The sequence below is a fragment of the Ranitomeya variabilis genome, chromosome 3 (assembly GCF_051348905.1).
Source record: "Ranitomeya variabilis isolate aRanVar5 chromosome 3, aRanVar5.hap1, whole genome shotgun sequence".
In the NCBI taxonomy this organism is placed as follows: Eukaryota; Metazoa; Chordata; class Amphibia; order Anura; family Dendrobatidae; genus Ranitomeya; species Ranitomeya variabilis.
In genome coordinates this window covers 260969993-260995502 of record NC_135234.1, presented here as the reverse complement: position 1 = coordinate 260995502, position 25510 = coordinate 260969993, and the positions used below count along the sequence as shown (strand labels likewise).

The window sequence follows — 25510 nt, the reverse complement described above, 5'->3', positions numbered from 1 at the left end:
AATAAACTTCTTGAATGTGGTTTTGAGCACCTTGAGGGGTGCAGTTTTTAGAATGGTTATTTTCTATTATATAGACCCCTCAAAATGACTTCAAATGAGATGGGGTCCCCCCAAAAAAATGGTGTTGTAAAAATGAGAAATTGCTGGTCAACTTTTAACCCTTATAACTCCCTAACAAAAAAAAAATTTGGTTCCAAAATTGTGCTGTTGTAAAGTAGACATGTGGGAAATGTTATTTATTCATTTTTTTGTGTGACATATCTTTGTGATTTAATTGCATTAAAATTCAAATTTGGAAAATTGCAAAATTTTCTAAATTTTCGCCAAATTTCCATTTTTTTTTACAAATAAACGCAGGTAATATCAAAGAAATTTTACCACTATCATGAAGTACAATATGTCATGAGAAAACAAGGTCAGAATCACCAGGATCCGTTGAAGCTTTCCAGAGTTATAACCTCATAAAGGGACAGTGGTCAGAATTGTAAAAATTGGCTTGGTCATTAACGTGCAAACCACCATTGGGGGTAAAGGGGTTAAAGATCGTCCCCTTAACATGGGCGCCCAGGGCCACGGACCGGGTCGCTGCCACTGTGACACAACCCTTTAAGTACCGGACCCAGTACTGAGAACTCCACAGCCCTGACGGGCGACTCATTTTGACACATAACCCTGGTGCCCAATCAGCGCTGGCGTCAATGTCTCCACCTTCGTTCAAACTAAACATGAAATGAAAGCCAGGACTGCAGTTCATCCCAGACTTCCTCTTCATGTACAGTTTGTCCGAAGGTGGACACAGTGACGCCTGTGCTGATTGGGCATCACATGTCATTCCACCATATCATAACTTTGGGACTATGAGTGCTGACACCGATGAAACGGAGCCAGCATGGAGGGGAGTATAAGCTTTAGGCCGGAGTCACTCTGGAGTATTGCATCTGATGCGAGAGCATCCTGTGCGATATACTAATGACCCTCGGCTCCTGGTCTGCTGCTAGCAGGAGCCGAGTGTCATGCATCTGTGCTCCGGGCCTCTTGCACAGAGCGGATCGGAGCACAGCTGCAGAGGAGGTGGATAAATGAATTTCTTCATCTCCTCCATTGTCGGGGTCAGTGTATATCGCACCACACTCGGATGATATCCGAGTGAAGTGCGTTGCTTCACTTGCACCCATGGACTTATATGGGTGTGAGTGAGCCGAGACTCGGCCGAGTGTTGTTGACAATCGCAGCATGCTGCGATTTCACTTCCACGTATAATACGGCCAAGCAAAAAAGCGGTGATGTGAGCTGCCCCATACATGAATAGGTCCAAGTGCTATGCGATGTTTTATCGCATTACTCTTGTCCGTATTCAACGGTAGTGTGTCCCCGACCTTATTATTGTATCGGTGCCGAACATTTAGTTTAAGAAAGGGTTGTTCTAGTTGTGGAAACCCATTTAAAGGGATTTTCCCATGAACAAAAGTTAATTTAATCAATAAATTTTGGAATAATAATAATAATAATAATAATAATAATAAGGTCCACAATTGGATGTGTTTAAATAAAATATTCCTGTGGTGAGATAATCTTATAAATGTGTACTGTGTAATGGCTGTGTCTGACTGTTCAGGAACATGGTCTGATCATACACAGATCCTGGGCAGAGGGGAGAGGAAAGGAGTATACAGACGTTACAGCATGGGATTGCAAATTATTCTCTCTTTGAAATAAAACATTTTTTAAAAACAGGCAGGGAAATGTTTTACCTCACAAAAAGAATCAGCTGTGACCCCCTGCTGTAATGTCTGTATACTCTTTTTCTTTCCCTCCTGCCCACAAGATGTGGTATGATCAGACCATGTCCCTGGATGGTGAGACACAGCCATTACACAGAACAGGAGCACAGTTATAAGATTATTTCAGCAAAGGAACATTTTTTTTAAACACATCCAGTTGTGAACATTATTATTATTTTATGATCTGTTGATTAAAATGAACTTTTGTTCATAGGAAAACCCCTTTAAGAGACTAATCCAACCTTCCTATTTCTCTACCCCTGTCCTGTGGGCATTCTGTCCTCACCTCCACTCCTGCCCTCCCTTTTTCCTGCTTCCTCTTCATCCCTGTCCCACCATCTAAAACTCTGCTACAGCCTCTCCAGTCCTGCATTTCTGCTCTTCTTCATCCATATCCCACCTTCTTAACTCTGCTACAACCTCTCCTCTCCTGCTTCCTCCTGACTTCTACCTTACGATGCCACTTTTGCTCATATTTCCTTCCTGTGTCTTTCTTTTCGCCCCGGCCTTCACACCTCACCCCCAAATCCTTCCTCGCCTCCTCTGCTGCTTTCCTTCTCTCCATTTCTGATTTACCATCTCTCCAGTCTCCCTGTGCTCCTGCCTTTACTTTCTCAGGAGTCCTTTCTTGTTCTTTCCCCATGACCACTTTTGCTTCCTCATCTCCTTTGCCGTTGTAGCGCCCCCACTGTCGCAGGGCCGAGGGGTACCCGGTACCGGGCCTCTGAGTCTCTGTTCTGGGGTTGTCATGGTGGCTAGACCCGGTCCGTGACCCTGCTGAGGGGCATACAATGAAGGTGGAGGGGATGGTGATGATGTTGTGGTGGTGCGGTGCAGGTCGCAGTAAATAACGAGGACACCAGGTTGCAGTCTCTTTACCTCTTTACTGAAGGTCCCAGGATCCTCAGTCCGGAATACGGTTAACTGGGCTGCGCAAGTCCGGCCGGTCCGATGGCACCTCCAGAGTTCCCTTTGCAGGTGGAAATCTGTGCCTACCTTCTAGCGCTTGTGTGTTGTGGTCCTCCCCTGCTGTGCTTACGGGATAGTCCCCACAACTGTTGTGTCTGTTTCTGAAGTTCCCTCACAACTCGATTAAGATGTTCCTTTTCGTCCTCCAGATGATATGGCTAGGACGCACCCGTATGACGGGTAGGCTCGGAGGTCTTCCGGGACCCTAGCGTCGCCCCTCTCCTATTGTTGCCCCCTATGTCTTCGTAGGTGATTTGTGTGAGACAGCCCACCTATAGCTGACTGTCCTGCCGTAGGTTTGAAGTATTGCTTGGAGCCTAATACTTCCTCGGCGTTCCGGCCACCGGCTACGCGCCTCCGTAGGATGTTGCCTCGTCTTACAGCACGACTCCTACTGGTATTTCTCCTTGTTACGTTGATCTCGTTTCTCACTCAGCACAATATACCTCGCTTCTTGTCCTTTCTTAGGGTACCGCCGCGATCAAGTGCAGACGCGGTCCCGTAACGTTCTTTCTGTTCGCTAGGCCTCTGTCAGGATCCCACCCCTGACAGGGACCCCCCTGAGTCTCTCCCCGCAACACCCTCTGCCACAGGATGTTGCCTGTTTGATTCCCAGTCAGCTTCTGCCTAACTTTCTGCCTAACCCCCAGTTTTACCAGATTGTGAGGAGTGGCCTAATACATAGCACCCTTAGCTCCCCCTGGAGGCCAGACTGTGAAGTGTTTTGGTGACTGTGATACCTGGTCAGGTGAACTCCTTCAGTGCCATCAGACGTACCATAGCCCCCCTTAGCGGCGGAGCATCAGTACTGCAATGACCAGGACTCTGGGGCGCTGCACCTTCCCTTAGCTCCTGGCTCCTCTCTGCCCCTACACATGGCTGATAAACAGCTCAGCTCCTCCTCTGCAATTTTCATAAGCTGCTGGAAATACTTACCCAGGCAACAAAGATAAGAGACATGGCCTATGTACCCTACTTAATATTTCTCTTGCACTGTACACTCATGGTAGGAAGCCATGTCATTAGGAAGAAGTGCTCATTAGGTGAGGAAGGAAGCTGAAACTTCAATTTTAACCCCATGAGTTCTAGAACAGATGTTGATGTAACTATGCTGCATGGCAGTGAGGCTGAAGAAAGCCTGGGAACTAAAAGACATCTCTGTAAGAGTGAGATGAATGGGCCATATAGTCACAGTATACTTAATGGTCATCTTAGCAGATGCAGTGACAGTCCAATGTAGAGCATACATATCAATACAGCCAGTGTACGAAAAGCAGCTCCGAAGCATCAACGTCTGCTCCTACAATTTAGATATTGTGCAGTGTATAACCAGACGGTTAATGAGCACAGGGCAGTTTGGGCCACAGTATAATCAATTACTACAAATCACCATTACCAACCCATGTACCGTCAAGTTTCCTGATGTCTCTTTCCTAGTCTCACTTTCTTCCTATAACAAACTCAAATAGTAAGCAGAATATTACAAAGACAGAGCCAGAAAATCAGTGAGGAAACTGGCTTTATGAAGGCTGAAGACAGAATGTTAGATTGTCTTGTCTTTTTCTTCCCCTCCTCCTCTGGGCATGGTGCCCTCCAGGTCTCAGCCAGCTTTAATTGAATTTAGACTATTAATTTTATGAACTAATGGAAAAAAGACCCCTGGGATGTTTTATGGATTTAGCACAAGTTGTTCAAAAGAATTCAAATTGAGCTTTTTCTAAGTGAGCAGTGGTTAGCGGGAGCGCCTGACGGTATCCAGCAGATGACCAGACAATGCCAAGAGAAATGATATTACCAGGCAGCTTCGTGGCCATGATTATATATGGATCCCTGTATTCTGAACATTTCACGTTATGTTTTGTCACTAATTGAACAGTTAATCATTATCAGAACGTCTCGAAACATATTAGTGAAATATGAAGACGTATCCTCCCTACCTTTCTTCTTGGGGCTTGATATATCCCGGAATCAGTAACAGAAGTTTTTTAAATACATATCAGAAAGGAAGTATATATATATATATATATATATATATATATATATATATATATATATATATATATATATATTGCTAGTGTATATAAACTGCCCCTTTGGCAGAATATTACTACGATAATAATGCCCACTATGTACAGGAAAATAACTGCTATAATACTGCCACTATGTACATGAATATAGCTACAATTATACAGTGGGTACGGAAAGTATTCAGACCCCTTTAAATGTTACACTCATTACTTCATTGCAGCCATTTGGTAAATTCAATAAAGTTCACTTTTTTTCTCATCAATGTACACTCTGCACCCCATCTTGACTGAAACCCCCCCCCCCCAGATATGTAGAAATGTTTGCAAAATTAATAAAAAAGAAGAGCTGAAATATCAGCTGGTCATAAGTATTCAGACCCTTTGCTCAGACACTCATATTTAAGTCACATGCTGTCCATTTCCTTGTGATCCTCCTTGAGATAGTCCTACTCATTCATTGGAGGTGTTTTGGTTTTAATTAAACTGATAGGACTTGATTTGGAAAGGCACACACCCATCTATGTAAGACCTCACAGCTCACAGTGCATGTCAGACCAAATGAGAATATGAGAATCATGAGGTAAAAGGAACTGGCTAAGGAGCTCAGAGACGGAATTGTGGCAAGGGCAAGACACAGATCTGGCCAAGGTTACAACAGAATTTCTGCAGTACTCAAGGTTCCTAAGAGGACAGTGCCTTCCATAATCCTTAAATGGAAGAAGTTTGAGACCACCGGAAGTCTTCCTAGACCTGGCCGTCAAGCCAAACTGAGCAATCATGGGAGGAGAGCCTTGGTAAAAAAAGAACCCCAAGATCACTGTGGCTGAGCTCCAGAGATGCAGTAGGGAGATGAGAGGATGTTCCAGAAAGTCAACTATCACTGCAGCCCTCCACTAGTCGGACCTTTGTGGCAGAGTGGCCCTATGGAGGGTGTTTTTCAGCTGCAGGGACAGGACGACTGGTTGACTTTGAAGGAAACATGAATGCGGCCAAGTACAGAGATATCCTGGATGAAAACCTCTTCCAGAGTGCTCTGGACCTCAGACTTGGCCGAAGGTTCACCTTCCAAGAAGACAAAGACCCTAAGCACACAGCTAAAATAACAAAGGAGTGGCTTCAGAACAACTCTGTGACCATTCTTGACTGGCCCAGCCAGGGCCTGGACCTAAACCCAATTCACCATCTCTGGAGAAACCTGAAAATGGCTGTCCACCAACGTTCACCATCCAAACTGACAGAAATGGAGAGGATCTGCAAGGAAGAATGGCAGAGGATCCTCAAATAAAGGTTTGAAAAAACTTGTATCATTCCCAAGAATACTCATGGCTGTACGAGCTCAAAAGGGTGGTTCTACTCAATACTGAGTAAAGGGTCTGAATACTTATGACCATGTGATATTTCAGTTTTTCTTTTTTAATAAATTTTAAAAAATTACCACATTTCTGTTTTTTTTCAGTCAAGATGGTGTGCAGAATGTACATTAATGAGAAAAAAAATGAACATTTATGAATTTACCAAATGGCTGCAATAAAATAAAGAATGAAAAATTTAAAGGGGTCTGAATACTTTCCGTACCCACTGTACATACATCTGCTTACAAGCACATAACTATTGTAATGACTGCGCCATATGTACAATAGCTACTATAAAACTGCCCCTTTGAACAAGAATATAACTGCTACAATATATGCAACTGTTATGCGCAAAAGTCTAAATAATATAACACTGGCCCTATGTACAAGAAAATAACTACTGTTCAACTGCCCTCGAGTAACAAGAATATAATTACTATAATACTGTCCCATATGTATAATAGCTACCATAATATTGCACCTATCTATAAAAACAATAAAACAATAAACAATATAACTAATATAATGCAACTCCTATGTACAAGAATATTGCTATTATAATACTGTCTCCTACGTACAAGAATATAGCTACTATTATACTCTCTCCTATGTAGAAGAATATAACTACTATATTAAGGCACCTATGTACAAAAATATAACTACTGTAATACTGCTCTTATGTACAAGAATATTACTATAATACTGCTCCTATGTACAACAATATAACTACTATAATACTGTCTTATGTACAACAATATAACTACTATCATACTACTCCTATGTACAAGAATATAACTACTATAATACTGCTCCTATGTACAACAATATAACTACTATAATACTGTCTTATGTACAACAATATAACTACTATCATACTACTCCTATGTACAAGAATATAACTACTATAACACTGCCCCTATGCACAAGAATATAACTACTATAATAATTTCCACTATGTACAAGAATATAGCTGTTATAATACTGCTCCTATGTACAAGAACATAACTAGTATAACACTGCCTCTATGTACAAGAATATAACTACTATAATGCTGTCCTATGTACAACAATATAACTACTATAATACTGTCCTATGTACAAGAATATAACTACTATGATACTACTCTTATGTACAAGAATATAACTACTATAATACTGCCCTATGTACAAGAATATAACTACTATAATACTGCCCTATGTACAAGAATATAACTACTATAATACTTCTCATATGTACAAGAATATAACTACTATAATACTGCTCCTATGTATAACAATATAACAGCAATAATACTACTCCTATGCACAAGAATATGGATGAACTACCATAATTCTGCCCGCTATGTAACTACTAAAATACCACTTCCTGTGCACAAAAATATAACTACTATACTATTGCCTTCTATATAAAATAATATAGCTATACTATTGTAATACTGCCTCTATGTCCAAGTAATAAAAGTAATATAATACTCCCCCTATACATAAGTTTAAGATGCAACTATTTCCCCTCTCCTTCTGCTGTGTGTGTAATTAGTGATGAGTGAAGGACGGCTCCTCCCTGTCGGTGTTTCGGTGCCTGTTCCAGCCTCCGGCGTCTCAGAGAATACAGCACAGAGTAAACAGAGTTAATTATGAATCAGGTAACCTGACAGGACGGTGACGGCAGCTGCTGAGTGACATTCTGTGTGAGCAGAAGGTTTCCGACAGTAACACAGAACCTGCTACAACTGGGACTTCTGGATTAAAGAGAAATTATCACCATTTCCTGTTATGTTAATAAAAAATGTATGAGGGTAGAATATGTCCTGAAGTCCCTGAACGTGGACACGCTAGGTCTACGGCTTCACACACCTGTCCTAGACGTCACAGCTTCAAAAACGTGAGGTTGAATTGGATAACTGTCTGAGTTTAAAAGTAACTAACACTGTGCAATTGGCTGTGAAGAGCAGATGGACGGACTGAAGACACTAGGAGCGCTGCCTGCCATAGCGTGCAGATATGTAGCGAGAGCTGAATATGTCAATTCATGGCTATGATATTTTATATGATCCAGTTAATTGTAATTGTAGCTGCAATGAAGACGTGTTCTCAAGTTTGGATGTCATTTTCTATCCAAGTGATAGGATATAACATCTCGATCATAGGGGTCCCACCGATACTGAGAACCGGGGCTCTGCATAGTCCTGTGTGAATGGAACAGTGGTCTGTACATTCATGATTTATGGAGATTGCTCAGCCCTGCACTCAGCTGGTGTTCAGCACTCCAATAAGAGTGAATGGAGAGACAGTGCTCATGATCAAACACTGCTCCATTCACACAGGGGTCTGCAGGTCGTGTCCTCGGAAGTGATGGCAGGTCCAGTGGCTGTACACCCAGTGATTGGAAATTATCTCCTGTCCCCCAGATAAGGGGTCATTTCCACATTTGAGAATACCTCTTTAATGCCCCTATGGCTCCTATGCTCTGAGTCACTGTATTAGGCCGGGATCACACATACGCGAGATACGGCCGAGGCTCGCAGGTGAAATCCCTCCTCTGGCGCCAGCACTTGGGAGCGGAGCGTGCAGCTCCATGTATTGCTGTGCAGCTGCACACTCCGTTCCGCAGTGCCGGCGCCAGAGGAGGGATTTCACCTGCGAGACTCGGCCGTATCTCACGTATGTGTGATCCCGGCCTTAGCAGGGAGACTGACCTCTCAGGATTCTAAGAAGCTGTGAGACATCACATTTTGTGTCACATCTTAGAATTGAAAAACGCAAATCTGCTTATAAACGCAGGAAAAAATCCCTCGCTCTTGAATCATTGACGCGACAACAACCATGGTTGCAGTAGTTGTCACCCAGCTTTCCCAGAAATAGTCCGGTTCACTATGTAATTTCGCCGGAATTTTCTGGAGAGTTTCAAATATGTACATTTTTGGAAAGGCTATGGTATAAGCAATAAGAAAAACAATGTTTCCATTTGCCCCAAGTCCTAAGTGGCCGCCATCTTGGATTTTACAAAATGGCTGATTTACATCGATTTTCGTTAATATCTCAGCTTGTAAGTAACGTAAAACTTAAATTTTGACAGCTAAACATACATTTTGAGTACTAAGAAATGCAGTGGTATCCAAATAAATACTCTATATACGACTACAAATTGTATCGGTTTATATTTGAACAAATTTTCGAACTCGAAAAGCAGAGAGTTAATGTTTTTAACTTTTGAACAACCAGAGTGTCTTTACATATCGCCACCATCACTGTCATCATCAGTTTCATATTTGGTCTGAGTGTCCTCGTCATTCATACACTCGCTGTCACACTGACAAAGATCGGTACAGGATAAGTTATTTTTTCGGCACGAACACCTTGAAGAAGAACAGTCATGTTTGCATTGACAACTAATCATCTCGATTATTGCTTTTGGAGCTGGAAGAACATCTGTCATGGTTGGTTTCAACTGTCCATCCAACCCTTTGTGATAGCCATTCTTCTCGGGATCCAGCTGAGAATCCTGCAAAGCAATGTTAGCTTGTCCCCACACTCTGGCTTGGATATGGACTCTGAGGACATGTTGTTTTAGAGCTCCGAGTGTAGGAGGTAACCTGTCACTTTCTGCCATATGCTTGCAAAATAGATGCCATCGCAGTTCGGGAATATTCTTAATAAAAATGCCTTTTGGAGAGTAAGCAAAACATACGAAGGTAGCAAGAGTTGACAACATAGTTTCGCTCACTTCTTTTTCAGTCGAAAGCATCTGCAGAGAACTGATTACATCTGGTGTTGCGTTCATGTAAGCTTGCAGCCAGATTGCTTTGCCAATTCGAGAGAACCTTCCAGTTGTGTCAGCACCAGTGAATGCATGGAAGGCTGTCAAAGCCTTTGCTCTGTCTGCCCCTATGACTCGCCTTATTGGCTCTATCTCGATCATCCCAGAGCCCATTGAAATCGATGTATTCTTCAGCATGAGGTCATAGTTAGCTATGACCAACACCAGTACATCGGTATCAGGGGAGAAGAAAACCATCCTTGCATCCGGTGGGTTTCGTTGTGTTGCCAAGACAGCTTGGTAGATCAACAGTGTGTCTGCTTCTTCGTGATTGTTGTCGTCGAAAACTAAGTTTTTGTTGCTCCTGGTACACCCTGAAGAACAAGTGATGACCAGTTTTTGTGATGAACTGTTGAACTCTAGAGTCTTTGCAGCAAGATAGTTGGTCAGGTCAGCCTTTGTCTTGTCATGTGAAAGGAACCTGTTCATTGGAATATGATTAATGTTTGTTTCATCTCTGACCTGGTACTGAATTGGTGCCTTTCCTTTTCTTCTTTTATCCCTGGTAGCATCCTTGAGAGAATTTTCCCTATACGTATCAAACACAAGGATTATTTCATCGTAATTTTCTGTGAGAGACATAAGCCTGTCATTGAAGCAGTAACTGAGATCTTTGACTGTCACTAGTGTTGCCGGTTTCTTGGCCATCTTTTGCAGAAGAACCATTCCATCTACCAGGGCTATCTTGCGACTTGGAGCATCTGATCTTGTGTCCATCCTATCTTCTGGCTGCAGATCTTTCTGTGGAGTTTCTACTATAACCAACTTGTTAAGGAGACTGATCAGTTTTGATTTGTCATGGCATGGTAACATTGTACCATCTGGAGCAAAAAAGGCTCTTGGGGTCAGAGTGAATTCGTAGTTCCCAATGGCCACTTTCTGGTTTATGTCTCTGTTGGACCTTGCCAAAACCATCATTCTTCCATACAAGTCCTTGGTCTCCTTAAGATCAACAGTCTTGTCTCGGAGTTTTACTGTGGTTTTCTTGTTTGCCGACATGAACATCCTGTTGTTCTCCTTCTTTACTGGTGCCCATAGGCTAACATCCCCATTGATTCGCGACAACACATAGTCTTCATACAGCTTTTGACCTGTCTCATCTGCATTCAGGATCATTTTTACGTACTCATCAGGGATGTAGGCATGGGTGATTACATTGTGCAACTTGTCACCTACAACAGCAAATGGGTTGCCATGTTTCAAAATTGCTTCCTTAATCTTGTCAATAACATGATGACACTTCTTGACTGCACTTGGCCCAAGATCGTGATGCTCTCTGGTTTTGTCACGTTCTAAATCAAACTGTCTGGTATATTCTTTGACAACTCGGGAGAGTTCAGGTGTGGCCATGAAGAATCTCTGACGAGCATTGGCATTGTTCGAGATGCCGACTATGCCAGCATGGATATTCATCAGCTTGTTCAGATGCTCGCATGCATGGTCCGCCCCAATGGATACAAATGGGATAGCACTTTTCGTGACTGAAATGTTACCCGCTTTCATTTCTTCCCATGTTTGAGGGTGATTTATTTTAAGGTCATGCATGTCCGTGATATACCTTGGCCACAATCGCTTGTATTTCATCCGGTCAAATGCAAAGAAGAGCTTGCTGAGCTGCTCTCCGGCTTGAAGATGAAGCTCAAGGTCTGCATTCCTGGTTGCAGCAACAAATAAAAGGATTGTTTCCACTCGCTGTAGGTAGTTCATCATTGACTTGAACATTGCATTTTTGGATCTCTGTTTCACCCATGTTTGAAAGACTGTGATTATGTCAGCAGTGGTCAAGGCCTCTAGTAGGGAAGTGCTTGCTTGTTTCACTGACTTACTTTTTGTGTTCTTGTTTTCCTCAGAACAGGCAGCTTCAATTCCCTCTGTTGCCATCAAACACACCTGTTTTAGTTCTGGATTATCAATGAAGAACTCGTCCAGCAACAGTTCATACAGAGCAACATATGTATATGTGTGAGCACGAAGAGCATGCTTGTAATGGGTACATTTCAGTATTTGCCTTGTTGTTGCAGACCCATACACATCACCTTCTATCCATGCATCATCAATACCCGAGTTCTCCGTAGAGGTACCCAGAGCGCGCAGGGCAGCCATTACAACATGTAGCTCTCCCAGTCGTGGAACAACGGTGCGTTTCAGATCAGGTCTTGCATCTAGAAGTTGGACAACCTTCTCATACAGAGCCATATCAAATGAAATAACAGTGGGATGATCTTCACCAACAGTCAACTTCCTCAGTTCACTTGCTTGCATGATCACAGTCAGCAAGGTTGACCACTCGTGTGCTAGCTCTGGTAGCAGTGGTAAGGCTCCAACGTTGGTAAATCGCTTGCTTTCGGACAACAGTGAGTTGTATCCTGACCATCCAGGAATTTTGCTCGATGCTTTCTCTAGTTGCTGCATTCTGGATACAGCAGTAGCAACAATCCATCCAAATTGTGAAAGTTGGGAAGAACCTGATATTTCCTTGTTTGTGACAAAGTGTTCTGATCTTTGGGTATGTTGTACTTTTGGCTTGTCACACAAAAACTGCTGTAGTAAATATCTAAAACACATCTGCAACTAGTAATATTGCATTTCTTAGCCCTAAAATGTATGTTTAGCTGTCAAATTTTATTTTTATGTTATTTATAAGCTGAGATATTAACGAAAATTGGTTTTACGTCAGCCATTTTGTAAAATCCAATATGGCGGTCACGTGGGACTCGGGGCAAATGGAAACATTGTTTTTCGTATTGCTTATACTATAACCTTTCCAAAAATGTATAGTTTTCAGACTCTCCAAAAAATTCCGGCGAAGGCCTAAATCAATACATAGTGAACCGGGCTAAAAGAGATAAATAGGGATAGAAATAGACTGAAGATTGCCGGTATTTATGGGAAATGCCTTTATATTGTTATCGCCCAGATCAGCTTAGTGGACAAGATGCAGGAACATCCTGTTAGTATTAGGGGTAGATTGACGGCACCGCTATTACAGGACAGATGGGAACTAATTGAGTGTAATAATACAATGTGTGGATCTGTGTACTCTGAGCCCCAGAACTGTGTACAAGGGAGGACAAGGAAAACTGAACATATGGTGGTAAGAGGTGCGTAGCATCAATCACTGCACACTGCGGCTGCTCCCAGCTCATTTCTCTCCTGCTTATAAGACCAATAATTCCAAACATGACTGCTGTTCTATATATAACAGGATGATGGCAGCAGTTATTGTCCTCATATACTGCATATATAAGTATTATAAGAAAATCAAGAGAGCCGTAGTAGAGACAGGCAACAATATGGAAGATGTGACACATTTCAGACATGAAAGGTGACAAGTATTACTTTACAATACTACATGGAGCACAGAATTTACTATGAGTTGCTGCAATACTCCAGATGAAGAACCACTGAGTACACCAAAAGATGAGAGATGGGTGTACTCAAACAGTAAAGTTCAGGGTCCGTATCGTACACCAACTGTCTGGGCACAGACCCCGGACTTGGGAATTTACAGGAAGTCTGTGTTACTGTTCAGGTTCGACACAAGAAACATCGGGGGCTCTGGTCAGCAGTAAGATTATTACCGCCAGTTAGGGTGCCAGCAGCTGTGATCAGTGGTAAAACGTTTACCTTCAGTCACGGAGGCGTCAGCTGATGAGAGAGTACTACTCCCATCAGCCTACGTCTGCTGCCTCTGATAACAACGAGAGAAGGCACGGCTGATGGGAATATTCATTAGCCGGTGCCTGCGCTATAAAGTAATTAAAAAAATGGCTTGGGTTCCCCTCTATTTTTGTTAATCAGCATGGCAAAACTGACAGCTAAGTGAGCGATATGGTTGTTTTTTGTTTTTGTCTTTTTTACTGGAGTCCAGGGCTTCAATGGAATCGGCGATATGTGAGTATTATTGTTGGTTATTATTTTCTATATTTTACAGGGGACAAGGACTTCAATGGAATGGGCGTAAGGCGAGTATAACTTTTAATTTTTAGTTTAAAAATTAAAAACTGTATTTTTATTTCAAATAAAGGACTTTATTCTGGCTGTGTGTTTATTTACAATATGACTATGGGGTTAGCAATGGATAAGCATCTTATAGATGCATCTCCATTACTAATCCGTGGGACTGATGACACCTGACAATCCAAAGGTGACATTAAACCCACAAATATGAACCCCACTTGCCACCGCTACAGAGCAAGTGGGAAGAGCAGGGCAAAGATGCACTTTTTCTGGGGTGGCTGCAGGCTGGTGTTTTTAACCTGGGGGAGGCAATATCTATGGTCCCTTACCAGCCTTAGAATACCATCCCCAGTTGTCTTCTTTAGTTTGGCTGGTTGTCAGAAATTGGGGAGACCCCATGTAATTTTATTAAAATAAATTGTTTAAATAATTTAAAAATTGCATGAGGAACCCTCTATTCTTGATAATCAGCCATAATAAAGCTGACAGCTGAGGGTTGCAGCCCGTAGCTGTCAGTTTTGCCATGCTGGTTATCAAAACTAGAGGGGGACCCACTCCATTTTTTATAGCGCCAACTGATGAATGCTCCCATCAGCCGCCGCCTATTCTCGCTGTTATAATAGACATAGAAATAGCAGAGAACAAAACAGCCTGCACTCATTATTAGAGATGAATGACAAATTTGTAATAACACAGCTGGCATCTGCCACATGTAGAATGGGTTCAGCTCCTGAGTCCCCTACACACTTGTGGACCCAACAGTAACGTCTATAAACACTAAGAGGTAAAGGGAGTATACATCCCAATGAGTCTCTGAAATGGACTATTAAATGTGAAATTTGTAATATATTTTATTAGAAAAGGCCTACTTTTTTCTAAACTTATGTGCTTCTTCTTCTATCCACTCCCTTCTGAACTTATCATCCAATCGTATACAGCAGCACAACTCCATCAGAACAGTTTAGTATCCGTTTAAACTTTATATTATATCCTATGAAGGGGGGAAGAGAATAAGAACGCATGCAAAGAAAAAACATAATGAGCTTTCCAACAAGTCTTTTTTCTCAGCCCAGAACTGGATTCACACCAGCACTGTTCAGAACTGCTGTTCAGTTATCTCAATGAAGCTGCTGTTTCTCTCTCTGTGTGCTAACTAAAGGTACCTTCACACTAAGCGACTTTGCAACGATAACGATAGCGATCCGTGACGTTGCAGTGTCCTGGATAGCGATATCGTTGTGTTTGACACGCAGCAGCGATCTGGATCCTGCTGTGATATCGCTGGTCGTTGCTGAAAGTTCAGAACTTTATTTGGTCGTCAGATCGGCGTGTATCGTTGTGTTTGACAGCAAAAGCAACGATGCCAGCGATGTTTTACAATGGTAACCAGGGTAAATATCGGGTTACTAAGCGCAGGGTCGCGCTTAGTAACCCGATATTTACCCTGGTTACCATTGTAAAAGTAAAAAAAACAAACAGTACATACTCACCTTCTGCTGTCTGTCACACGTCCCCCGCCGTCCGCTTCCCGCACTGACTGTGAGTGCCGGCCGTAAAGCACAGCACAGCGGTGACGTCACCGCTGTGCTCTGCTTTTACTTTACGGCCGGCACTCACAGTCAGTGCGGGAAGCAGACAGCGAGGGACGTGTGACAGACACCGGAATGTGAGTATGTACTGTTTGTTTTTTTTTTACATTTACAATGGTAACCAGGGTAAACATCGGGTTACTAAGTGCGGCCCTGCGCTTAGTAACCCGATGTTTACCCTGGTTACCCGGGGACCTCGGCATCGTTGGTCGCTGGAGAGCTGTCTGTGTGACAGCTCCCCAGCGACCACACAACGACTTACCAACGATCACGGCCAGGTCGTATCACTGGTCGTGATCGTTGGTAAATCGTTTAGTGTGAAAGTACCTTTAGTGAAGAGCAGGAATCCTTTTGTTTGCTGAGCTGTGAATGGGAGACATCATAGCATCTAGTTTGCTTGTAACAGCACAGAGTCAATTATAATTAAGAGATAGATACTGATAAAACCTTCAGTGAACAAGACATGAAATCGCAAATAGTGTTAACCCTGATGAGCATATATACAGGACAGTTTATTCTTAAAAGATCCTTGAAACTACAGTTACCCTTTAAAGTGGGCCCATGAAAACAGTTAATAATTAGGTTAAATTTGTGACATCACTGATGCATGAGACTCTCAGTGCTTCAGCAAATGTATTTCACTAATCAAAGGAGTTGTTCTGTCCTGATTTTTTTTTAACTATTTAGAATACAGTAAAAAAATACTTTTCCAGTCTCCCTTCTCTCATGTTCTAGCACCACTCTGCTTCTCCATTAGCCAGTGATTGGCTGCAGTTCTCATCCTGACTGCACAGGAAGCACAAAGAGGTGGAGAACTGGAACAGCTTTGGAACATCCGCAGTGGGGGATTGCTATGATAAAACATATTCTGTCATGCAACTTCTAATAACCCAGATATTTAAAGCCTTATGATTAACAGCTGCAGTATTCTTGGAAAATCTGTAGATGAAATCTTGGCGAATGGCGTGCTGCCATGGGGCGAATGTAAGAATACTACTGGAGTGTGACAGCACTGGCATGTGTCTCGAGTTTCGCACACAGCCTGGTAATTCTACACACAGATAAACCATGTCACACTAAGACCCAGCAGTCCCCTCAGTCTCCTCTTCTCTGTATCTCACAATATTTTTAGGACTTGCAGAAAGAAGCCTTTTCTGTGCCACACTGCTGCCAATCTGCATCTGCACCTGTACAGAGACTAGTGCACCAAATAACTGCTGTACATGTCTGTAGTGCCAGCTGTTCCTCTACGGGAATCCCAGCCCCTCCAAAGTTGTGCAGCCCGTGCGTATCTTACATGTGAGGCAGTTGTAATTGTCACCTGCACTCTGTGTCCAACTATGAACTTCATCATTCATGGTTATTAGCATCATGTCGTGTGGCCGTATGCAATTTATATCTGCCAGCCAAGATACCATGTATCTAACATGGCTAGGACTGGTCACCAAAGCTGACCCTGTGGGTCTGAGTAGGCACATGCATATTGGTCAGTAGACTCTGCTATTCCATCGCTGCGTGGAGGAAGCTTAGGCTTCTTTCACACTTCAGTCTTTTGGCGTCAGTCTGAAACCGCCATTTTCCTCAAATAGCGGATCCGCCATTTTTTTTGGCGGATCCGCTATTTTCCCATAGACATACATTAGCGACGGATTGTGGCGGATGGTCGTCCGTTCCATCCGCCATGTGACGGATCCGTCGAGATTTGGCGGATTGTCATCTAGACATAGACGGACATTATAACGTTTTTTGTCTTTTTTATAACGTTTTGTTTTGTTTCCATAGAATGGGCGCCTATGAGCGACGGACCTGTCGCGACCTTCATTTGGCGGATCCGTCGCCCCAATCTGCTTTTTCAATTGCGCATGCTCCAAAAAGTAGATACTTTTCCCAGACAACCCCGAAGTAATGGATCCGTCAAAAAAACAGATCCGTTAGAACCGTTTTCTCAACAATTATGATGGATCCGTCGATCCGTCACTATGTCGGAGCAGACTGACGCCAAACAACTGAAGTGTGAAAGAAGCCTTAAATGTGTGTTTCTCTTCTGTTTTTGTGGCTTTATCAAGGATCCGGACAAGGGATGGGCAGTGTAGGAGGTGGTCTACGTCACCATCGTGGGGGATGTTTATTTAAGCTATTCCTTCCTATATACAACTATGTATAAAAATTAGCAAAGCTAAGCCAAAAGTGCAAGTTATGGGATGTGTGTGGCTTATGGGATGTGTGTGGGTTATATGTGAGTCTGCTGTCTTGACCACTGAGAGTAATGGCCCACTCCTGGCTGCAGCATTGCTAATAAATGCTTATATTCTGATAACTTGGTTGGGGTCCTGAAACTGACCACATGACTTAGGGTTGTCCGTTTGTGGTGTGTGTGTTCTATCCATGTTTGTCACATATAGCATAGCGTACCTTTTAGGCTGCGGTCACACTAGCAATATTTGGTCAGTATTTTACATGAGTATTTGTAAGCCAAAACCAGGAGTGGGTGATAAATGCAGAAGTGGTGCATATGTTTCTATTATACTTTTCCTCTAATTGTTCCACTCCTGGTTTTGGCTTACAAATACTGATGTAAAATACTGACCAAATACTGCTAGTGTGACGGCAGCCTTATAGTCTATACCAGTGTTCCTCTACTCTGGTCCTCACGACCCCCCAGCAGATCATTTTCTCAGGGTTTCCTTAGTATTGCACAGATGTTGGAATCGTCACCTGAGTAATACTAAGGAAATTCTGACTACATGATGGAGTAGATAGAGGAACACTGGTCTATGAGATAGTTCATGTCTTATTGTTTCCTCAGATCAAGAGGTGCATGAAAGCACAGAGACCTATCCAACATTGATCCAAGTGTTGGATCAAAATCTCCAAAACAAGTCTGTGAGTTGGAGAAAACTGATGAAGCTCACATCACACTCTGATGACACTCAAACAAAAAACACTGATGAAACTAGGGTCTTTTTTTCATACAAGAAAATAAGTGACGTCTGGATAAGTCCTTAGTGTTGCTAGATTGCAAGATGGCCATGCAGGCTGAAAGGAAAACTGTGCCTCTGGTAATGAAGAGGTTAACCGTGAATGTGTAAGCTCATACTCACAGCTAGGAGTGGGAATACCCTCATGGGATGAAGACATGGTCACAGGTCACCAGTGGGCTGCAGAAGGCTTCAGGCACAGGACCCTGTTGCGCAGTCAGTTCCCTCACCCTGTAGGGAAACATGTGTCAGTGGGTTGTGGATCACACATGAGGGGAGGGGTGCACAAGTTTACAGATAACAGGAACTGTTTTTAGGCAGAGGCTGCTATGAGGGCTGCACTTCTGCTGATAACACAACACTTCAAGAGAGACTCCCAGAGAGAAGCAGGAAAAAAAAAACCCAGAAAAAGTAGTACAAATATAAATACATATTCTTAGCTCACCGAAGTATACTCCAAATCACATTCTTTATTAAATATTGGTTACAAACAGAAAGACATACACATATCTGAAATTCATAAGGAAAAGTAAAATAAAATATGTGTAATAATAAAAATCAAATGTCACAGTTATAGAGAATAACATGTAACTGGTACAGTCCTTATGGATACATAGCCACAGAATAACCTTTGGGACACCGGGGTAACAATAGCATGTACTTACCTACCAACTTTGGAAGAACAGAAAGAGGGAACACATCATGCTGGTTTCACACTTACATTTGGCTGGTCTGCGCATGGCTGCGTATATCCTCCGTTAAGCTCCGCCTACGCTCCACCTACTTCTGCATGCGTCCTGCGTCGTCCTGTGTACCTATCTTTAACATTGGGTACACAGGGACAAAAGTTGCGTTAACGGTGGATGTACGCAGCCATACGCAGACCAGCCAAATGCAAGTGTGAAACCAGCCTTAGGGCTGTCCCACACGTCCAGATAATTCCGGTACCGGAATAAATCGGTACCGGAGTTATCCGTGTCCGTGTGCCTGGGAACTCACGTAGGCCATACGTGCGGCACACGTGTGCCGCCCGTATGGCGAGTGGGTACCGCACGGAGCGTGTGGTACCCACGCGTGTGGTACCCTGCATCGTGCTGAAGCCGCGATTCATATGTTCCCTGCAGCAGCGTTTGCTGCAGAGAAAATATGAATAATAGTGTTTAAAATAAAGATCTATGTGTCCGCCGCCCCCCCACCCCCTGTGCGCCCCCCCGCTGTTCAGAAAATACTTACCCGTCTCCCTCGCAGCTTCCTGGTCTGGCCCCATCTTCTCCTGTATGCGGTCACATGGGGCCGATCATTTACAGTCATGAATATGTGGCTCCACCTCCCATAGGGGCGGAGCCGACTATTCATGATTGTAAATGAGCGGCCCCACGTGACCGCATACAGTAGGAGGCGCGGGGCAGAGAGGAAGGAGTGACAGCCAACGTGGGAGTGGGTGAGTATTTTCTGAACAGCGGGGGGGCGCACAGGGGGTGGGGGGGCGGCGGACACATAGATCTTTATTTTAAACACTATTATTCATATTTTCTCTGCAGCAAACGCTGCTGCAGGGAACATATGAATCGCGGCTTCAGCACCATGTGGGGGGGACAGCGCTTACTGTAGCGCTGTCTCCTGCACGCACACGGACCCCAGACGGAGAAGGTCCGTGTGAGGTCCGTGTTTTACACGGACCCATTGACTTTAATGGGTCCGTGTAATACGTGCGCTCCCACGAACACTGACATGTCTCCGTGTTTGGCACATGGAGACACGGTCCGCAAAAAATCAATGACATCTGAACAGATGCATTGATTTTTATGGGTCTACGTGTGTCAGTGGCTCCGGTACGTGAGGAAACTGTCACCTCACGTACCGGAGCCACTGACGTGTGAAACCGGCCTTAGAGCGCTGCAGCAAATTTTGGCCACGCCTCTGTCCACACCCTAATCCACGACCATTTACCATTTCTTTCTAGGAGGAGATGTTAGAGAGGAGCTGGATTTGAGGGGAATTCAGCAGACACCTGAGACTGCAGGACGTAAACCCAAATCTAGGACTGTCCACAGTATCTGGGACAGTTGGGACTAGAAATGAGTGGATAGATTTGGAGCGCCTGCTAGGACCGTGGGGCACTCGGGCCGGATCCGGCAGTACTTAAATGGGTGGTCACGGAAGCGGTGACCCAGTCCGTGGCCCTGGGCATCCAATTAAAGGGGATAAAGTGTAGTGGAAAATAAAGTCTATGGAGAAATGTTTGTGACGCCACCTGTGGTACTCGGCCAAGGATGGCCGATGCTGGTTAAAGGGGACCACTGGGGCTGATGGTGTTCAGCAGAGTTGGTATAGCTCCCCACATATAGAGCTTAGTCCCCAGGGCTACCGATACAGTCAGGGCCGTATTTACCACTAGGCACTTGAGGGCACGTGCCTAGGGCGGGGACAAAGCAGGGGGCGGCACTTGAGCAAGTTTAAAAAAGAAAATTTGTTTCCTTTTTTTTTTTTTTTTTTTAAAGTCCGGGGTCGCCCCGCCCACCCACCTCAGTCCCGGCTGCTGCGGGTGGAGGGGGTCTCGGGCGCAGGGCCGCTGTATGGGGCAGAAATGGGTGCTGTACCTTTAAGCAGCAGCAGGCCCAAGTGCATCATGGTCCTGACGCCTTTTCTCAATGTAGGAGCACTGGAGCAGACTGCAGAGAAGCAGGTCATGTTTGTGGGAGAAGATACTGAAGTCGGCGGTGAGCAGGGAGAGGAGGCGGTCAGTGTGTGAGGACTCAGAGGAAGCTGCAGAGAGAAGTGAGGTGAGAGAGGAGACGGGAGTCTGCTGATGTGAGTGAGGAGAGGGGAGGCTGCTAAGGGGAGGAGATGAGAGGCTGGAAAGGAGAGGAGATGAGAGTCTGGAAAGGAGAGGAGATGAGAGGCTGGAAAGGAGAGGAGATGAGAGGCTGGTAAGGAGAGGAGATGAGAGGCTGGAAAGGAGAGGAGATGAGAGGCTGGAAAGGAGAGGAGATGAGAGGCTGGAAAGGAGAGGAGATGAGAGGCTGGAAAGGAGAGGAGATGAGAGGCTGGAAAGGAGAGGAGATGAGAGGAGATGAGAGGCTGGTAAGGAGAGGAGATGAGAGGCTGGAAAGGAGAGGAGATGAGAGGCTGGAAAGGAGAGGAGGTGAGAGGCTGGAAAGGAGAGGAGATGAGAGGCTGGAAAGGAGAGGAGATGAGAGGCTGGTAAGGAGAGGAGATGAGAGGCTGGTAAGGAGAGGAGATGAGAGGCTGGTAAGGAGAAGAGATGAGATGCTGGAAAGGAGAAGAGATGAGAGGCTGGAAAGGAGAGGAGATGAGAGGCTGGAAAGGAGGAGATGAGAGGCTGGTAAGGAGAGGAGATGAGAGGCTGGAGAGGAGATGAGAGGCTGCTGAGGTGAGGAGAGGGGACGCTGCTAAGAGGAGGATAGGAGAGGCTGCTGAGGAGAGGAGATGAGAGGCTGGTGAGTGGAGGCTGCTGAGGAGAGGAGATGAGGCTGGTGAGGGGAGGCTGCTGAGGAGAGGAGATGAGAGGCTGGTGAGGAGATGAGAGGTTGCTGATGTGAGTGAGGAGAAGGGAGGCTGCTAAGGGGAGGATATGAGGCTGGTGAGGAGATGGGATGAGAGGCTGGAGAGGGGAGGCTGCTGAGGAGATGAGAGGCTGGAGAGGGGAGGCTGCTGAGGAGAGGAGATGAGAGGCTGGTCTCATGCTGTATATGGGGAAGCTGTGTGGGGCTCATGCTGTATATGGGGAGGCTGTGTGGGGCCCTTGCTGTATATGGGGAGGCTATGTGGGGCTCATGCTGTATATGGGGAGGCTGTGTGGGGCTCATGTAGTGTATATAGGGAGGATGTGTGGGGCTCATGCTGTATATTGGGAGGCTGTGTGGGGCTCATGCAGTATATGGGGAGGCTGTGTGGGGCTCATGCTGTATATAGGGAGGCTGTGTGGGGCTCATGCTGTATATGGGGAGGCTGTGTGGGTCTCATGCTGTATATGGGGAGGCTGTGTGGGGCTCATGCTGTATATGGGGAGGCTGTGTGGGGCTCATGCTGTATATATGGGGAGGCTGTGGGGCTCATGCTGTATATGGGGAGGCTGTGTGGGGCTCATGCTGTATATAGGGAGGCTGTGTGGGGCTCATGTAGCGTATATAGGGAGGCTGTGTGGGTCTCATGCTGTATATGGGGAGGCTGTGTGGGGCTCATGTAGCGTATATAGGGAGGCTGTGTGGGGCTCATGCTGTATATGGGGAGGCTGTGTGGGGCTCATGCTGTATATAGGGAGGCTGTGTGGGGCTCATGTAGCGTATATAGGGAGGCTGTGTGGGGCTCATGCTGTATATGGGGAGGCTGTGTGGGGCTCATGCTGTATATAGGGAGGCTGTGTGGGGCTCATGCTGTATATGGGGAGGCTGTGTGGGTCTCATGCTGTATATGGGGAGGCTGTGTGGGGCTCATGCAGTATATGGGGAGGCTGTGTGGGGCTCATGCTGTATATAGGGAGGCTGTGTGGGGCTCATGCAGTATATAGGGAGGCTGTGTGGGGCTCATGCAGTATATATGGAGGCTGTGTGGGGCTCATGCTGTATATGGGGAGGCTGCGTGGGGCTCATGCAGTATATAGGGAGGCTGCGTGGGGCTCATGCTGTATATGGGGAGGCTGTGTGGGGCTCATGCTGTATATAGGGAGGCTGTGTGGGGCTCATGTAGTTTATATAGGGAGGCTGTTGGGCTCATGCTGTATATGGGGAGGCTGTGTGGGGCTCATGTAGTGTATATAGGGAGGCTGTGTGGGGCTCATGCTGTATATGGGGAGGCTGTGTGGGGCTCATGCAGTATATGGGGAGGCTGTGTGGGGCTCATGTAGTGTATATAGGGAGGCTGTGTGGGGCTCATGCTGTATATAGGGAGGCTGTGTGGGGCTCATGTAGTGTATATAGGGAGGCTGTGTGGGGCTCATGCTGTATATGGGGAGGCTGTGTGGGGCTCATGCAGTATATGGGGAGGCTGTGTGGGGCTCATGTAGTGTATATAGGGAGGCTGTGTGGGGCTCATGCAGTATATAGGGAGGCTGTGTGGGGCTCATGCTGTATATGGGGAGGCTGTGTGGGGCTGATGCAGTATATGGGGAGGCTGTGTGGGGCTCATGCTGTATATAGGGAGGCTGTGTGGGGCTCATGTAGTGTATATAGGGAGGCTGTGTGGGGCTCATGCTGTATATGGGGAGGCTGTGTGGGGCTCATTCAGTGTATGGGGAGGCTGTGTGGGGCTCATGTAGTGTATATAGGGAGGCTGTGTGGGGCTCATGCTGTATATGGGGAGGCTGTGTAGGGCTCATGTAGTGTATATGGGGAGGCTGTGTAGGGCTCATGCAGTGTATATAGGGAGGCTGTGTGGGGCTCATGCTGTATATAGGGAGGCTGTGTGGGGCTCATGCTGTATATAGGGAGGTTGTGTGGGGCTCATGCTGTATATGGGGAGGCTGTGTGGGGCTCATGCTGTATATAGGGAGGTTGTGTGGGGCTCATGCTGTATATGGGGAGGCTGTGTGGGGCTCATGCAGTGTATATAGGGAGGCTGTGGGGGGGTTTAAAGATATATAGGGGGGTGTCAGCATACTTAATTCTGCTCAATATTAAGTGATACAATTAATATTAATTAATATTGAGTAGAATTATTTTCATGCTATTGGTTCAGCCTCCACAACAGTCATGGTCTTTCATCTGGCCCCTCGGAAAAATAAATTGCCCACCCCTGATCTAGAGACATGGAGTGAGAAGCCCACAGACGATAGCAATAGATTAGTCAGTTCTCTCACTAAATTACCCATCCAGCTCTTTAAACTATTCTCTCTGAAACGTCCGAGCATTGCAGAGATAAACTGCCCTGCTTGCAGTCTGAGTGATGCTACCCGTGGTTTTGGTAGTATGAATCGACTGACAGGTTCCCCTTAAAAATCTGTCAGCCAAACCGTGCAACTGTGGCAGAATCTGAACTGACCATGTACTGTGTATGAGATCCACCAGATTCTCACATGACAACTAATGGAAAGGTTTGCTAAGGCTACTTTCACATCAGCGATTTTCTCCGTTCGCGGCAGATACTGCAGTTTTTCCGCATCTGTCGCGTAACATATCACTTAAGGGCCGGCAACTGCGTTCGGCCTCATTCATTCCCTATGGGACTTGCGGACATGTGCGGCACTTGAGGTGAGACAAAAAAAAACACTGCTAGCAGCATTTTTTTTTTCCTGTTGCTGCAAGTACCGCATTTGCCGGATCACAGCAAAACCGCAAGTGCTGCAAGTCCCATAGGGAATGAATGAGGCCGAACACCGTGTTGCCATAAGTGATCCGTTACGGATGCAGAAAAACTGCCGGATCTGCCGCAAATGTCAAAAATCGCTGATGTGAAAGTAGCCTAAGTCACTGCCGATAGTGTCTGCATTAGTCATACTCGCCAATGGGGGAGGCAGCACGAAAAGTGCCTAGGGCAGCAGAAAATCTAAATACGGCCCTGGATACAGTTGGTAATGGATGATTGACGGTCGGGTGCAGGAAATGATTGGAGGAAACAAAGATTGCAATTTCCTTTACCTTTTACTGGTGATTCGCAGGTGCAGTCCAGGGCACAGGTTACAGGTGTGGATGGGGTCCAGGTGGCCTGGGACTAGCTTGGGATCCACCTAGCCAGGTGGGTTCAGAGGCCTTCCCTTTGCACTGTGTTCTCTGTCCCTTACTGCCTGAAGCTTTACACAAGTTCCTCTCTGTATCTGTTAGGCCGGCGTCACACTCGGCGTAAGACAATACGATCCGTATTTTACGGCCGTAATACGGCCGTAATACGGAGAAATGTTCCCAAAATAGTGATCCGTAGGCAGGGTGTGTCAGCGTATTTTGCGCATGGCATCCTCCGTATGTAATCCGTATGGCATCCGTACTGCGAAATTTTCTCGTAGGCTTGCAAAACCGACATCTAATGGATTTATGTGCTCAAATGTTCGGGAAAACATACAGTGGGGCAAAAAAGTATTTAGTC

General features: G+C 45.2%; 1 protein-coding gene across 2 annotated transcripts in view; it reads right to left on the bottom strand.

The window, feature by feature from the left end:
• The window catches only part of LOC143818149 (glycophorin-C-like), a 112257-nt gene that overhangs the window by 41968 nt on the left and 44779 nt on the right, over nucleotides 1-25510 (bottom strand). The window contains exons 1-2 of one of the 2 annotated variants that reach the window (XM_077299552.1): nucleotides 19138-19168; nucleotides 18596-18703 (exon numbers count right to left, since the gene is read on the bottom strand). In XM_077299552.1, the coding sequence (XP_077155667.1) occupies nucleotides 18596-18632 (37 nt within the window). In that variant the 5' untranslated portion in view covers nucleotides 18633-18703; nucleotides 19138-19168. Of the gene's footprint in view, nucleotides 1-18595; nucleotides 18704-19137; nucleotides 19169-25510 lie in introns of those variants that run through there. The other variant, XM_077299553.1, reaches the window with a different exon arrangement.